General features: G+C 40.5%; 1 protein-coding gene across 1 annotated transcript in view; it reads left to right on the top strand.

Moving 5' to 3' along the window:
* CERS3 (ceramide synthase 3) overlaps positions 1 to 12701 on the top strand; it is a 734999-nt gene that overhangs the window by 552598 nt on the left and 169700 nt on the right. Inside the window, exon 11 of the mRNA XM_044078405.1 lies at positions 9342 to 9495. Coding sequence (XP_043934340.1) covers positions 9342 to 9495 — 154 coding nt within the window. The remainder of the gene's footprint in view (positions 1 to 9341; positions 9496 to 12701) is intronic.

Genomic DNA, 12701 nt, shown 5'->3' with positions numbered 1-12701 from the left:
TCTAAAATAAGTGTGTATTGATTCTTTTTGAACATTAATAATCATGATAGTGGCAGGTTTGAGAAAACTGTAATTAATATACTAAATACAATAGATGACCAAAATGTATAAATATCCTGCACATGTTAAAAGATATTTTGTGATATTCTTTTTCAGTGGGTGTGTTTGTTGAAACTGTTATAATAGATAAATAGATAAGCATGAGGGTCTAAAAATCATACTAAGGAAAATGAGGACAAGAAGAATAAATAATATGTGTGCACTGCCACTGTTTCTTACAAGGTATATACAATCTGATGTTAATCTTCATCCCATTCATCACCGATGGGTTGTTGGTTTCATCCTCAGAACCGAACCGGCCTTATATCAAGTTCACGCCAGCCAAAAACTCTCGAGCTAAGCTTTTACCCACAATGCCCTTCTCCCTGTGACCTCATATCTCATTTGCCTCGTAGCTGTAAAGCCGCATCCAAGCCTGATCTCAGCTAAGTTGAACTTTTTTTGATATTTTACTAGTGTTTTGCTAGTAATTACTTATATTTCTTCATCCCTTTGTCTAGCTTTCACTGGTGCTAGTTTTTCCCTTTTACATTCAGCCTTCTTCCCTATTTACCTTTCGGTAACTTTAGTACCATTGTTGGTACTGCTTTTCTCCCTACCCTTGTGGTAATCCTTATATACCATTGCTGGTATTCCTCCCTTTCTTCCTTGTTCCAAAAAAAAAAAAAATATATATATATATATATATATATATATATATATAGTTTTTCTCTTTGCTGTTTTACTTGACTGTTTAGTATGTCTGAGAAGAAGGCTTCAAACATTGCCTGAAATGTTATAGGAAAATGTGAAATTGTGATTTGCATGATGATTGTGTTTACTGTTTGGGAGTGCCTCATCTCTCAGTAAATCCACCGTGCTCTATCTGCCAAGGATTTAGTACCATAAATGAACGAAAAAATAAATTAATTCTGAAGATCCTCCTTAAGTTTCCCTTTCCAGAAGCTCTTTCTGCGTTGAAGAGTTCACCCCCCCCTAAAAAAGAGAAAAAGAGACCACATTCTGTGCCTGCTTCACTGTCTAATGTGTTAGATAAGCCAACTAAGCCTAAGATGCCAAAATTGTCGTCGGAGTCGAAGCCAGTCTGTTCAACACCGGCCTTGGTTCCGCCTATGATTCTTTCTTCCTCAACACCTGTTTCAATGCTAGTAACGTCTACAGCACCATCCACACTGCCAATTGTCTCACCCTCTTCAGTGCTGAGTGTTGTCTCAACACCGAGCTTATCTCCGGTACTAGTGACTATGACTACATTCATTACTGAGCCACCAATGATCACTGCCCACCCCCCTTTCAGTACCGACTATTGTCTCGGCACAGAGTCTGCCTTCAGTACCCATGGCTACCATGAATGCTCCACTCCCTGTCTATAAACTTGAGATAGTGGTGCTGCTGAACTCCACAGCACGGACCTGATACTTCCCATCAGTGAACCCCTTTATGAGGCAGATATATAGCCCCTTCCTTGAATGACCAGATTCCCCATTGGGGATATCCACTAGATCCACCAGGAGCCTTTTTGAATTTGATGTGGTGTGCCTTGTGGACCAGATGCTCAAAGCCAGGGGGATTCCTACACCTACTAAGACTCAACCACATACCGGACTTGGGACCGTTCCTCCATGGACTCCATTCCTACTCTCCTCCTTTGACTTCTTTGCAGGTTTCAAAGCCTTCGATTCCAATGGCCCTTTCGGTACCCCCATCCTCAATGCCACTAGTGGACCTCACAGTGGTGCCAGAACCAACCCTTTGGTCTTCGGCTTGTTTGGTGTGAGGTCTTCCTCAGGCCCGGGATGGGGCAGTGGGCTCTTTGGTGCTGAGTACAGTCTCAAGGGTATATATGGTTCTGTCCTCAGACCCAGGGCCCCTGCTGGCACTGATCCCACTTGAGGCTCCTCTCTCGGGGGCAGGCTCGGCGGAGAGGGGTGTAACCCCGGTTCCAAGGGTGTCTTGATCAGTTCCAGGCTCCCATCCCTCTTCGGGTGGGCCTGCCTTCCAGGCGATGGAGAGGGCGCTTGCTTCTGGAAGGAAACCGCTGGCGTCGGAACCTTAGACATCTCCTCCCCCTGAGCTGCAGCTGTCACAAGCTACCACTTCAGGACAGCAAACTCAAGACCTGCAGGATACCCTACTGTGGGGTGCCCCTTCTTCCAAGTCCTCCTCAGAAGTTCCCACTGAGGAGGTGCCATGGAAGAAGTCATGCAAGAGGAAGCACGTAGAATCCCCTGAGGAGCCTCTTACAGAGGATACAGATTATGATGAAGAGGAAGTGTCCCCACAGTCACCCCTGAAAATGTCTCCTTTGAAGACATCCTTGAAATGTTGAAACAGAGGGGTGAGCCCAAAAATCCTTCCTCTAAGGAATCCGTTTTCCTGCAGGCCTTTCATGTTCATCCAGCTACCTCTTGGGTGACCCCTCCTGCATATGAGCTAGTCCAGCTCGTGGTGCAGCGGGCCTGGAAGAATCTGAACCAATCCCATGGAGACCAGATAAAATTCTATCCCCCCCCCTGAGGAGAGCCCACATTGGTCTAAAGGTTTACCAGTAAATGCTATGGTGGTGGCGGCGGCCACGAAGAAAGAGCTTGCTGAAGAGAGCCAGACTGTTCACCCACCTAACAGGGGGTCTCAGGTGGTAGACAGATTAGGGAAGCAAGTCTTTGCTTCATTGACCTTTGCCATATGGTCCTTGAACTATCTGGCACATTTTACGAGGCTCCAAAGAGACTTGATCTCCAAACTCTCTGGAACTCTATCAGGACAGGTGTCTGATGAGGTAAGTGACAAAGTTGACTCACAGCTGGTGACCCTGGAATCGATATTGAACTCCTCCATGAAGTTAATATCCCATGCAACTGAAGTGGTGGCAAGAGCTGCAGGTTCAGGCATAGTTATGAGACGTCACACCTGTATGCACCTGTGTAATATCATGGATCCCTTTAAGTCTTCCTTCCTGAATGCTCCAGTCTAAGCATCTGCCCTGTTCAGCCCAAAAGTGAAGGACACACTAACCAGGTGTGAGAAGGATGGTAAAACCCTGTCTGCTGTAGGTGTATGCTTTTCCACCTCCAGCATTCCTTCTCCAGGAATCACAGGAGTGAAAAGTTGTGGCACAAGATGTCTCAGGGTCCTTTTCATGACACACATGGTGAGTTTACAGTTTACTCTCAGAGGCAGAGGGGGTAACTCATCTGGAAGGCACTCCTACTGAGGCAGAGGGTGCCCACATAACCAGGGACCCAGAAACTCATTCTCTGAACAATCCTATCAGCGCTCCTGAAGAACGGCCCAATTGCTTTCCTCTGGAAGCAGTCAAGGGACATTTCTCTCTGCACCATGTTGCCTGACAATCAATAACCATCAATTCTTGGGTGCAGAAGATAGTAACCAGAGGTTATCACATCCCCATTTGATTCCTACCCAAAGCCACCAAGCCATATTCCCGATGTTCCACCCAGTCAAAGAGAAGAAGCAGCCCTAGAGATAAAAAGGTTGTGTCAAAAAAAGAGTCATCCAAGCAGTCCCTCCAGACCAGCGTGGATCTGGATTTTACTCAAGATTTTTTTTGGTGCCAAAAAAGACAGGGGACTGGAGACCGATTCTGGATCTCAGCAATTTAAACAAGTTCATCACAAAAATGAAATTCCGCATGGTCATGGTTCAGTTCATTCTCCCTTTTTCGAGGGAAGTTGATTGGATGTGCTCAATGGACCTTCAGGATGCAATTACCACATCAAAATGGAAAAGCGCTCCAGAGGGCTACTTCTCTTCTGGCTGGGAGCCAATCACTACCAATTCCATGTTCTTCCCTTCGGACTCTCTACAGCCCCCAGAGTGTTCACCAAATGAATGGCAGTAGCGACAGCTCATTTGAGACTGCAAGGATTCTGGGTGTCTCCATATTTAGATGACTTGCTCCTCACTGCCCCCACCATGTATCTGCTGGTAACAGCCCTGAAATACACCCTATCTCTGGTGAACCTTCTGTGAATATCCATAAATTGGGAGAAATCCAACCTGATGCTGACCCAATCCATAGAGTTCATAGGGGTAGTATTCAACACCCACTACTGTTTGATCCCTCTTCCAGATCACAGATTACAAAGACTAAGGCTCCAACTCTGGGTTATACTCTGTCAAAACAAAGTGTCAGCACGAGAGGTCCCTCAGCTACTAGGGTCTATGGCAGCTTCTATACCAATGGTACCTCTTGCGAAACTTCACATTAGACTCCTTTAATGGCTTCTTTTATCTCAGTGGTACCCAAATCAGCATCTTTGGCCTTCCAGATACGAATAACAAATCATTGCAAACAAGACCTAAGATGGTGGATGAGGCAAGAGACAGAACTGTGGAGTTGCCCCTTCCATTCTCCTCAGTCCAGAGCCACTGTGACCATGGATGCTTCCCTGATAGGGTGGGGGTGGGGGGTATTGTCAGGGAATGACAGTCCAGGGCACGTGGTGTACAATGGAGGTCAATCTGCATATCAATGTCCTAGTACTGAGGGCAGTGCTTCTAGCGTTGCAAGCATTCCAGTCTGTCCCTCCCTCTGGGACAATTGCCATTCAATCAGGCAACATGTCAGTAGTCTGGTATATGAACAAACAAGGAGGAACCAAGTCCTACCTCATATGTTGAGAGGTCATGAGGATTTGGCAATGGGTGACAGCTTCCAACCACTTTCTAATAGCAACGCATATTCCTGGGGATGCCAGCGTGATTGTGGACAAGCTCAGTAGATGTATTCTCCTGCCTCACGTGTGGTCCCTCAATCCATCCATAGTAGTGAACATTTTCAACCATTGGGGCCAGCCTTGCTGCGACCTATTCGCCTCCCCGTTCAACCACAAATGCAGCAGCTACTTTGCCCTAATTCTCCTGCAGGGGAAGTCCCTGAGGGATACTGTAATCCTCAATTGGCCCACGGGACATCTGTATGCTTACCCCCCCATTCCTCTGATTCCCCAATTCTTGAAGAAAGCTCTTAGGTTGAAAAGCAAAGTGATCCTCATAACCCCTGACTGGCCTTGACAAGTATGGTTCGCCTTTCTTCGGACTCACCTATTATGTCGACTGTGGATCCTGCATTCAATTCCAGATCTGATTTCTCACCCCCAAGGGTTGAGTCTACTGAACTTAACCAGTCTCAAGTTGACAGCTTGGTTTCTTCACTTCCACTAATAGCCAGGCAGAACATTCTTTCTCCTCCTGTACATGATATTACTCTGGCCTCTCACAAACCATCCACCAGGAAACTTTATTTGGATAAATGGAAGAGATTTTCGATTTGGTCTAAGGAGAGACATTTAGATCCATACACAGCCCCAGTTATAGCAATACTGGAGTACTTGTCAAATTTTTTTGCAGATGGCGCTGTAGCTTCCACTATACGAGTCCCCCTAGCTGCCATTTCAAACTTTCATAATTGTTTTGGGAATTCTAAATTTGATCTCACATCATCTGTGTAAAACCTTTCTGAAAGGAGTCTCTCACATTAGACCCCTGATCAGACAACCTATAGAACCATGGAACCTTACACTAGTCCTGTAATCTTTGACGCAACCTCCCTTTGAACCTGCAGCAACTTGTGACATCAAATTTCTATCAAGAAAATCTCTTTTTCTGGTGACCATCACATCAGCTAGGTGAATTTCAGAACTCCAAGCTCTATGCATAAAATGTCCCTATTTGATTTTTCACAAGGACAGAGTATCACTCCGGACAAATCCTTCCCTTCTCCCTAAAGTGATTTCAGACTTCTCCATTAACCAGACTATTGACCTACCAGTTTTTTTTCCCGAATTTTTCAAATAGAAGAGAATATTGTCTACATTCGTTGGATGTACACAAAAAGTTGAAATTCTATCTGGATAGGACAATTCCATTCTGCAAATCTGACCAGCTATTTGTTTCCTTTTCTGGTCCTAAGATGGGAAAGTCAGTTTCTAAGGTAACCCTTTCTAAATGGATCAGAGACTGTATACCGTTCATCTACCATCATGAGAAAGAAACTATTCCACAGAAAGTCAAAGCTCACTCCACTAGATCTATGGCTACTTCGGTGGCCTTTCATTCAAGAGCTTCTTTAGATGATATATGTGCAGCAGCTACATGAGCTACTCCTCATACCTTTATCACTCATTACAAATTGAATCTGGTCTCCAGGGGAAGAGCTTCATTTGGCTCAATGGTGCTCAGAAATATTCTTCCATAGGGCTGCCCAAGTGACACGAGGTAGCTGGGGACTCTGTCCCATCGGTGATGAATGGGATGAAGATTAACAACATCAAATAAAAAAGTTATGTCTTACCATAACTTTCTATCTGTGTTGTTGATCTTCATCCATTCTTCATGTCCCACCCTCCTTCCCCCTCCTAAGGCTCCTGGAGGATGCTTTGGGTCCAAGTCCTGAAATAGGGTACTTGCAGAGCAACTGCCTCTGTTTTACTAATAATGGACAAACTCGATCTGAGGTAACAGGGAGAAGGGCATTATGGGTAAAAGCTTAGCTCGAGAGTTTTTGCTGGCGCGAGGTTGGTATAAGGTCGGCTCTGTTCTGAGGACAGAACTGACAACCCATTGGTGATGAATGGATGAAGATCAACAACACAGATGGAATGTTATGGTAAGACATAACAACTTCTTTTTTTTTCTGAACCCAGGTTTTATTCATATCCACAATATTATTGATACCAAGAAGAGAAAAGCATATGTAATTTTACCACAGAGAACATAAAGTGCAATTGGAGGACAGACCAATAGTTTCACATTTGTAAAAAGATTTTTTCAGACTTTTTAGGCTTTGTGTACTCTTTTAAAGATACATCATGAAGAAAATTATTTTGAGTATTCTAGTTGCATAGTAATGGTCACATTGCACATCACCCAGGATGCCAGTTAAAATAAACAAAAGACCATTGTTTGAAAATAATTTGAATGCATAGAGAAAATCAAAGTGCAACAGTAAACATAGGCGACATGCTTTAGAAATTTGCTAGCTGTCAGTGTGATTTAAAATACCTTTCAAATATTCACCATAACTAGATTTCCTGACAGAGATCATGATTTCTGGACACTAATTTCTTGACAGTCAGGGAAAAAATCCTGACAGGTGACAACCCTAGGAAAATGCAGGCATGTGATCCACATTTGTGGTCCATGTCACAGACAACCCAGAAAACAATATGGCGTGATTATCACACAGTGTCTATATGGAGCAGTGCATGGACTGGTCATACTGTGCATCAAACATCACCATTCCCACACATTGGGGAGTGGATAGAATACAACCATCACTGCTTGCATAGAGATAGTTGATGGCAGCATTGTGAAATGGAATACAGTCATAGGCTGTGAATAGGGTAACCATGTAATCTGACAGTTGTGGTGAATCAGGGATCACATCCTTCAATCTCTGTGACTCAAACTGCCATAGTGTTGGCATAGTTTACTGTGTTGGCTTGTTGCATTAAGGCTTGATAACATCAGTGGCAGGGAAGGCATACAACTGCAGAATCATGAGTGTTCACACTGCTAGGGTATACTGTGTGTTGATCCTGCAGAACATTAATGCCCATGAAGTGGATAACATGGAAGGTTGGCAGGCTAGTGCATAGGTGACATGGAAATGGCAGAATTACATGAACATTTGAATACACTGCGATGAGGTGTCCCAGGTATTGAGCTAGAGGAGCAATTTTGTTTACAGCTTGAATAATGCTCATGACTGGGGGAAGTAGGCTGTATATACACCAGTAAAACTGAAGCAGTCTCACCAGTGGTCTGTGTAGTCTGACTTGGGATGGTCTCTTGTTGACTTCCTGTGATTTCAGTTTATGACATTTTAAGGAAATGTCAAACCCCCCCAGAAAAGAACTGTCAGGCTCAAAGGGTGGGTGTGCTTATGTAGTTGATGCGTGATGTCATGTCATGTGCCAGTACCAAGCAAACATGTGATTGTAAGTATAGAGTCATCCAAAAAAGAAATTGTGACTGGTAGAACTACAATTGTAGTACCCATCTGGGAGGGGGATTCTATAATTGTTAGACCACTGGTTTCATAATAATAGCACTAGAACTAACAGTCAGAAAACAATCTATAGTTTAGGTTGGAGGAAGCATTTACACATGCACACACACACAAGTGTGTGTGTGTGTGTGTGTGTGTGTGTGTGTGTGTGTGTGTGTGTGTGTGTGTGTGTATGTATGTGTGTATGTATATCTATATATCTATATATATATATATATATATATATATATATATATATATATATATAGATTCACTTTATAATCTCGAAATACTGAAATATTGAATTTCAGTTTTTCGAGACTATAAAGAAAATTTCTGAAATAGCAAAACCCCATAACCGTGAATCCGGAAATGTCGAATTCGCGATTTTGGTGGTGTGCTACTGGATGTGGGATGTACTGTGTGCCTGGTTTATGTTTTGTATGTGGATATGGTTGGAGATTAAGGTAAGCGAATATTTTTTATAGGTTTTGGGTAGGGATTTGAGTGTATGTGAATGTGTTTGGAAGTTTTAGGTGTGGGTTAGGGTAGGTAGGTAAGAGTATGAGTGTATAAGTGTTGAAAGTGGTGGTGTTTGTACATTTGTGATGTGAGTGTGTGAGGGGACTGAAGTGTGTAGTGATAAGTTTACTGTCTTTTTCTATTTGGTGCAACCTCGGAGTTAGTATATATAAGTAGCAGGGGTGTGTGTTTTGTTTGTTTGTTTTAATGTGAGGAGGTTGATGTATGTGTTGTGTGGTGTATGGCGTGTTTATGTTCCATGTTTTGAATTTCATGGTTTTCAGGTTTCGGTGTTTTATTTTTTTGGCTTTATGGTCTCGAGATACTGAATTTCAAGATTATAAAGTGAATCTATATATATATATATATATATATATATATATATATATATATATATATATATATATATATATATATATACTTAAACACATATGTATGTACACAAATTTAATTTGCATACTTTTTAGCTGAATCATTTTTTGCATTTTTATATATATATCAATACAAATTTAATTTGCATGCTTTTTGCAGAATGTTTTGAATTTTCATCATTGGCACATTTCTGAATTGTATTAAATGGAAAAAAAATGACATCCCTGCAGTATAACTCATACATATTTAATTTCTGTGGTTGAGTTTTCTTACAATACCTGCTTCACTCTAAAGTTATTGTATTATGCATCCATTTAAAGTGTGAGCATATTCTTAAGATAAATCTTTTAATGTGTGTCATTCTTTTTTACAGGATTATTCACTGTACATGGGTGTACCCAGTGAATATTTACCCCCCATTCTTTGGGTATTACTTCTTCAATGTGATGCTTGTTATCCTTCAGATTCTGAACTTATACTGGGCCTATCTCATTCTAAAAATGGTGGCTAAGCTTATGTTTAGTGATGTAAGTAAATGACTTTTGTATTTAATTGTCAACCTTAGAATAAAACACTCTTCAGAAAATGAAAAAGAAATTATATTTAATTGGGTCATTTTCACCTAAAACCAGGTAAAACTATTACTAAAGCAACCTACTGATAATGATGTGTATCTGTGTTAAAGATGAATATTTCTTTACTTCTGCTTCTCATGTTACTGGCACTGATAGATTTTCAAGGCTTGTGGCATGTACCTGGATTTTTATATTTGTCAGCATAGTGATTCTGTCAATATGTGTGTGTGTCTAAATATCAGACCCAGAATTCCACTAAAGATGGGCGCCAGAGCTGCAGCATGGAATATGGCACCCAGTAGGGTCACTAAACTATATAACTTTCTAAAGCAAACATGTGTCAGTGCCAAATATTGGATTGCACTAGGACTGGACTGGAGATAGTTGTTTGTGTGTGTGTGTGTGTGTGTGTGTGTGTGTGTGTGTGTGTGTGTGTGTGTTGTCAAAAATGATTTGAGGGAAGTAATATAGAGCATTTTTGGTTATGATTAAAAATGCATTGCTTTCACAAACTATGTCTTAAGTACTTGCAAACAATGATTTTACACTATTCAGGAAAAAAAATCATTGGGAAGCACCAAACACTATTTTGGTCTTTGTGAAAAAGTCAAATGTCTTGCTTTTGGAAGTACTGTTGAAATGCTAGCAGACAGCTAAGTATGATTTAATCTGATCCAAGTGAAAGCATCCTTGCATCGTAGTTTACACTCATGGGGAGCACTTACCTCTCAACCTGCAGACACTGAACATAGGTAGAAAGCATAGAATTTAAATACCAAATAGCACATAACTCTTCCTACTTCCACTAGAAATGTGGGATACTATTCAGAGACACATTTAAAAAACAGAGGGGCAAAAATGATGGTAAAAATAGGCAGTTTATCAAAAATACAGTGTAAAATCTGTAGAGTTTAGTGAATTATATTGCAAAATATTACCACGCAAGGTCAATTTTGTTTGCTTCTGAAAAAGGGAGATGTAGGATATGTGTCATTTTTCTTTAAATTATTGGTGCCACTAGAATGTTAGTCATGTAGTATGGTTTTCTATATAATATACAATGTCAAAAATCATATGTGGTGATGGGGGTATTCGGAAAAATGTGTGAAGGGATGCATTAAGCCTGAAAATATAGATATACCTCTGAAAATAGGTGCATCATGTGTCAGAAGATATCAGGCCTGAAAATAAGTGTTCTTCCAAAATAGATACAGTTGAGAGATCAAGCACTATGCAACAGTTTGCTCCTGACTAAAGTAATTACCTTGCTTGCAGCAGCATTGTGGACAAGATCAATTATTGTTTTTGTATGCTGTCAATGTCCGTGCTTTCTGGAATAATAGAATCTCTGACAAATCAATGGATAACTTACAAAAAGTATCCAAAATACTTTCTAGATTTCCTAAAGGTTGACTGCGATCCTAGTAAAGTGTATGTCCATATTTGTACCACCATGCTATAGTATCCTGATTTGTATCACCATACTACGATACCAGAGTGTGGCATGCTTTGCTTTGTTTTCTGTCTCAGTCTGTGCATATTTCTCCTGTCAACCATTTCTTTCTAAAAACTGCTTTCAACAATGGTAGGGTGTTCCTGTAACCTTGTTCCAAATTCATTTAAGCCTTATGGCCATTGGGTGCGGGGACTTTTCTTAGAGGAGGCAGCTAAATGTATGTTATTTAATCCCTATTTGCATTTTGTTTGATGGTCAGATACTTGTTTTATATATATATATATATATATATATATATATATATATATATATATATATCTATACGGGTCTCTGGCGTTTGCTCGATGCATACTTATGTGAAAGTGCTTTTCACCAAAGAAGCACTTTCACGTAAGTATGCCTGTTGCCGAGGCTGTACTATGTTGCGGATAAGGGAAAATTCCCTTTTCCCCACTGTAGTGCGGTCTCGGAGGGAGAATATTAAAGTGGGGGGGGGGGTTCAGGGCTATAAAAGCGCTTTCATAGAAGTGTGTTCGGTTGTTATGGATTCCTAGATCAACACAAGTCCAAAATGTATGTGAGACACAAAGAATTTACAAATCATACTGCAGTGACCTACATCAATGTAACAAAAGACAAAGTAAAATAGAAATATCTATGCTCCCACACTTGACAGTGCAACATCCCCAAAAAAAAAACAAAAGTACAACAGTTCACAAATATAAAGAGATGATGACGGAAGCCAGCATCTGAAATAACTGATCACAATAAACAGAACAAGCTTAGGAGAATCGTTTGAAAAAATGTAGGTAACACTACACAGTGAAAATGAGTAATTGTTCATGAATTTCTAGGACAGTAAAAACTATTTCATTACCCATTTAGCATGTAATCAACAGATTTCAAAGACAGATGTGTAAGTTGACAACTAGACAATGAAGCAAGATAGATGGATTTCATTACTTTGTATTTTTATTAATAACTGGGAGGGGCCAATTAAAGTGCTTTTTCAGATCCCAAAGCCTGCAAGCTGGACCAAATAGTATACAAAACACAGTACGGCAGCAATCCAAGCAAGCACACTGCCTCCTCACACAGTTAATTCAGCACTATAGATGAATGCCAAAACAAAAATTAAAACCAAATGTTTAATAACGTTTAGCGCTTTCACTCGATAACCGAGCTTCCTCAGAACAACGTACAAAAATACACATACTCCTTAAATAAGATATTTTGGCGCCAAATACAAATAATTCATCAATTAACTTTAAAAGCAACAGAGCACATATTGCTAATGTTGAAAAATATTAAAAAATGCACATATGCGTTCACATTATAGTATTCTTTCTATATAATAAATAGCATGTTCTTACTAAATAATTTAAACTATTCTAACTGCTTCCCTCTCAATATTAATTAATATTGTATTAGTTTATATACAAAAGAGGTTTTATGGAAACGTAATCATTTATTCCAGGGGGTGAGGTGGCATCTGTATAAACTTGCCACCAAAGTTCTCTGTATGATAGTAAATTTTTATAATCACCCCCTCTTGGATTTTGGGTAATAGACTCCAATATCATAAAACTAAATGTATGTTCACTTCCATTTTGAATAATATGTTTTGACAAGGCGTTTTTGTATCTCCTTTTTATACAGTAAAGATGCGAATATATTCGCTGCCTCAGCTGCCTTTCCGTTT

The sequence above is a fragment of the Protopterus annectens genome, chromosome 7.part0 (assembly GCF_019279795.1).
Source record: "Protopterus annectens isolate FY-2018-M chromosome 7.part0, PAN1.0, whole genome shotgun sequence".
NCBI classification, from domain to species: domain Eukaryota; kingdom Metazoa; phylum Chordata; order Ceratodontiformes; family Protopteridae; genus Protopterus; species Protopterus annectens.
Note: the sequence above shows the minus strand (reverse complement) of the source record. Positions and strands in the feature narration are given on the sequence as shown.